Raw genomic sequence first — 5,141 nt, forward strand, 5'->3', positions numbered from 1 at the left:
TTATATGTATTTATATATTTATGTTTATATATTTATTTATATAATTATTTAATTTTTATATATATTGTTTGTATATTTATTTGTGTATTTATTTATATACATATATATTTATATATATATTAATATGTTCATATATTTTTTATATATTTTTTATATTTAAATATATATATATATATTTATATATATTAATATATTTATTAATATATAAATAAATATATAAACAAATAAATATATAAATGCATATAAATATATATATATAAATATATATAGAAATAAATATATAAATAAATATATAAATGAATATACAGTACTGATTACCGAACATTCGACATTACACGCGTGTATTGTGCGTGTGTTACACGAGTAAAATGCGAGTGCCGTTATTCTGCGAGTGTTCCAATTAACGCGTGAATGATTTTACTCAGTATACACTTCCTGGTAAAAATCGAAACTTGCGGTCTACGAACGGTCACGTGGGCTTGTAAAGTTGTATATTTACGATCTTTTGCTAGAGTTCTGCTACGACTTTTCCTTGAGGACTGTCACGTAATCTGAATACACTCTTTTGTCTCTATTGTTATTAGTACGGAGGGTGAATAATTACAGTATATATATAATATAATAATACGGTATATATAAATAAATATATATGTATATATATATATATACAAATAAATATATAAAAAAAATATATGAACTTATTAATATATATATAAATATATATATACAAATATATATATATATAAATATATAAATAAATATATGAACATATTAATATATATATATATATATAAATATACAAACAAAATATTTAAAAAATTTAAATAATTATATATATAAATATATAAACATATAAATATATATAAATACATATACAAATAAATATATCAATAAATATACAAAAGATATACAAACAAATATATAAATAAATATATGAATAAATATATAAATAATTACAGTATAAAAAATAATAAAGTAATATAAAACAATAATACATTATATATATAAATAAATAAATATATATACACAAATACGTATATAAAAATAAATATATAAATAAATATATAATAAATATATACATAGGCCTATATATATAAATAAATATACAAATAAATATATATATATGTATAAATATAAAAATATATAAAAATATATAAATAAATATATACAGTATATATAAAATAATATATATATAAATATATATATATATATAAATAGATATATCAATAAATACAGTACATATATATATATAAATATATCTGTATGTATGTATCTGTATATCTGTATTTTAACAACATCTCTATCAGCGCTGCATACTTCCGGATCGACGATTCGAAAAAGTTATGTACTGCGCATGACTGGACTACACAGGCAAAGCTTCACGGTGAAAAAAAAAAGAATTAAAAATGTATGACTCGCATGGCTCGCGCATTGGCTCGCATGACTCGCACTTTGTCACGACCCTGAATAGAAGCCCTCCTCTAGTAATCTCTAAAAGAAGCCCCTCTCGGAAAGAGGCCATTTTGAAAAGAAGCACATTCAGTGGTCCAAAAAACAAATAATAAGAATAAGGTTTTACGGTAAACATACAATATTTAAGTAAACTTGGTTCACCGTGATCGTCCAACAGATTTTCCACTGAAAATTGAAATTGTTTCACCTACTAGCAAGTATGAACATATCAGCGGAGAAGACATAATAATTGAATGTCAAGTCAGTAAAGTCATATTACAGGTAAGTTTCGAAAGAGAGACAGGTTGAAACTTTAATGGTTTATCGGCTAAAAATCATTTGAAATTGGTTATGTAGATACTTTTGCAAGAGAGTAAAGTCGAGGACGACGGTTTTTCAGACTAAGCAACACCTACTCACACTGCGCCAATGTCTTGTTATTCTTGGAGCTTTTTGTCCTATTGTAGCACATGTTTTACCTCTTTTAATTATGTAGCCGTCCACTACTTTAAGGGATGTGATTGGCTTTGTGTTTTAATATATATGTTGAAGCTTGCGGTACACCACTTAAGTAGTTCTGAAAAGAACTGTTGTTGTTGAGAAAGTCTCCATGTTTGGGTAGAGAGGCTGGATGGATAAACTGACCAATGAGAAGACTGCTAGTGAGAGGCTAAAACAAAAGCCATTGTTCACGAAAACAAAACAAAAGGGATGGGAACGCCCAAACAAAGGCATGGTTCCAGGGCGGGAAAGACCAAAAACAAAGGCATAGTTCCAGAAGGCGGGAAATGGTGGGGCTTCGCTAGGTCCGATTAAACATGGACAGCCAAATATCGCTAATGACAAATCCGATGTCTTGATGTACAGTATTGTGTTTGTCAATTTCGATGGCTTCTCTAGTCCTTCTGGAGTGGCTATTAGTTCGGCTTTGTCCCAATGTACACGGTGTTGTTGACTGTGGGAATGCATGACTATAGAAGATAGAGACTTTCTCAACAACAACAGTTCTTTTCAGAACTACTTACGTGGTGTACCGCAAGCTTCAACATATAATATTAAAACACAAAGCCAATCACATCCCTTAAAGTAGTGGACGGCTACATAATTAAAAGAGGTAAAACATGTGCTGCAATAGGACAAAAGCTCATTTCTTCGCCATGCAAACCTTTAATCAATACTTTGTGTTTTAGTCACAAGACCAGAACAAAATGATTTATGATTTAGTCCAAATTAAAAAAACCTTGGCTTTGCGAGTATTGTAAAATTTATAGAAAACGCTAGCAAATATACAAATAATATTTTATATTTATGTTTAACCGGACCTAAACCAAATTTTTGCCGCCAAATCTTTCCCTCTACACTGGAAACTATGCCATTGTTTTTGGCTTTCCTTCCCCCAGCTAGAACAATGCCACTGTCTTGGCTTTCTAGCCACGCCCCGCCCTTCTATTCAGACCGTGAATTTTAGCTTTTGTATAGCTTTTCACTGGTAGGCTCAGCCTTTGTTTAGTTTTCAACCAATCAGCAGCAAGTCTCATCACTCAAACATATAAGTATTTCCCTGTTTGAGATCTCTGCAGATATTATTCTCCTGAAGACGGTTGAAGCAAGTCAACAGAAACGTCGAGATATTCTCAACCAACAACAACAGTTCTTTTCAGAACTATCTACGTGGTGTACCGCAAGCATTAATTATATATTATACTTCGCCATGCAAACCTTCAAACAATATAATATTTTATAATACCACTGAAAGTAAATAAGAAATCAGTAGTTAGTATTTTTTGATTAACGATATAATTTAGTTCCCATGTTTTGCCCTAATTGATAGGGTCCATGGGTTTAGGGAGAAAACTTTTGAATAAAATTACATTGTTAGGCGAAAAAATGTTACCACTATTCAACTATGTGATACCTCTGCAAAGTATGTTGATGTTTTATGGTATTGTTGTTATATTGTGGGGTAATTACTTGTGTTTGAAGAAAATGTTGGTGTTATATGGAAAGAAGTTATATTTGTGGTAATTTCTTTTCCATTTTTCCGCAAAAGACGGTTCCAATATAGTAATAGATATTGCACTTACAGACATATCAAATGCGTCTACTTTACAATTAGTATCATAGGCCTACTTATCATTTTTTTTAGAAGGAGAATCTCCACAAACTGAAAATGTGGTTCTGTGATAAACACAGTAGTGAAAGTTGTCTTAATTCCACTTATTGCCTAAGACATGGACTAAACTGTACAACAAGCACCAGTCCAGACAACGCCTCTTTGTCAGCAATGCACATAATAAAGAACGCAAAGGTCGAAGACAGCGGAACGTATTACTGTGTAGCACAAGCTGAGGAAGAGTATATCATGCCAAGTATTGTAAATGTATCTGTTGAAGTCAATATTAAAGGTGAGTGACAATTACTAACTGGTCACTATCTATCACCCTATTAGTTCAGTGGTGGCTCCAAATATTTACCGACTAGGGATCTGAAATGTCCGACAGTGGGGTCCGAACAAAGAGGCTGACTAGAGCCTTGATGATGGTTTATATGGCTTAGTAGGCATATGGCCAACAATTGTGCTTTTAGGCCACAATATTACGGATTGGCAATGAAATTAACGTTAGCACCACCACTGCATAGGTTATAACTGCGGGCTATTATTCAGAACAATCTGAACTAATTCCTCCATAACCCTACAGACCGCAGGATGTCTCAGATCTGTTTTCTCTAGCTCCTGATACACCGTTATTAGGCTATCGCACCCACCTAACCTTCGTGATATATCAGTAAGTTCTAAATTCAAGATGCAAATTAACTGTTGCGACAACCATAATTCCGGGACAGTTATCTTTGAGGTTCATCATACAAAACGTGCTCTTTACTTGATTAATTGTCGCACCAAAAGTTTGGTTTATTTAAACGGAGAAAAAAAAAATCTTTCAAATTTATTTATTTATTTATTCAACTTTCTTTTATGAGGGTAGCTCTTACAGTAAGACTGACTCCAAAAGGCCCTTATAACAAATACAAAAATACACAAAACCTCTAAGCTTGATCAACCCTGCAGTAGCTGAACTGGCAACTGACATTCAGCCTGTCACTCAAGTGCATATAACACTGAAATATGCACTCAAGTGCATATTTCAGTGTTACTGCAAATCGGAGTGGTAAGGAAAACGAGAGAGTGCGCTCACTGCGTGCGCTCGCTTACCCTCTAGTATGTAAACGTCGTGAATTTTTTCCGATTAAAACAAGTAAATAAAACAATATGTCTACTAAAAGAAGATAGGTTGCATGGTTTTGAAAGCAGTTTCTTATCATTTCTCATAACAAAAGAATCTTTAGAAAACACTAAAATGCGAGGAAACAGCAGTAGTGTTAATTGGTATAAGGGAATGTCTTGTATTCGTTGAATGTTGTTCTTTTGGCGCGCCATATAAAACTATTCCTGGAATGCGGAAATAGACCATTTTGCTCCAGTACACGACACGTGAAAGTAAAACAGCAGAAATTAACGTTGAATGTTGCTCTTTTGGCGTTCCCTCTAATACCACCAATGCGTTGCAACGGAATGTAACAGAATGCGGATATACACAAATTTGTTTAGTAAACGACACGTGACAGTGAAATTTCGTCCTTAAAATTCATTATTTTTCCCTCAATTAAGCTGAAATATGGAATTATGTTAT

At 31.9% G+C, this 5,141-nt stretch overlaps 1 protein-coding gene across 2 annotated transcripts in view; it reads left to right on the top strand.

Annotated features, from left to right (window-relative positions):
- LOC117100830 (vascular endothelial growth factor receptor 1-like) overlaps positions 1-5,141 on the top strand; it is a 19,220-nt gene that overhangs the window by 9,547 nt on the left and 4,532 nt on the right. For both annotated transcript variants that reach the window (XM_033240656.1, XM_033240655.1), the window contains exons 4-5: positions 1,631-1,734; positions 3,599-3,857. In XM_033240656.1, coding sequence (XP_033096547.1) covers positions 1,631-1,734; positions 3,599-3,857 — 363 coding nt within the window. The remainder of the gene's footprint in view (positions 1-1,630; positions 1,735-3,598; positions 3,858-5,141) is intronic.

The sequence above is a fragment of the Anneissia japonica genome, unplaced genomic scaffold, assembly GCF_011630105.1.
Source record: "Anneissia japonica isolate Jap-2015-1 unplaced genomic scaffold, ASM1163010v1 scaffold287756_len632865_cov181, whole genome shotgun sequence".
Lineage (NCBI taxonomy): Eukaryota > Metazoa > Echinodermata > Crinoidea > Comatulida > Comatulidae > Anneissia > Anneissia japonica.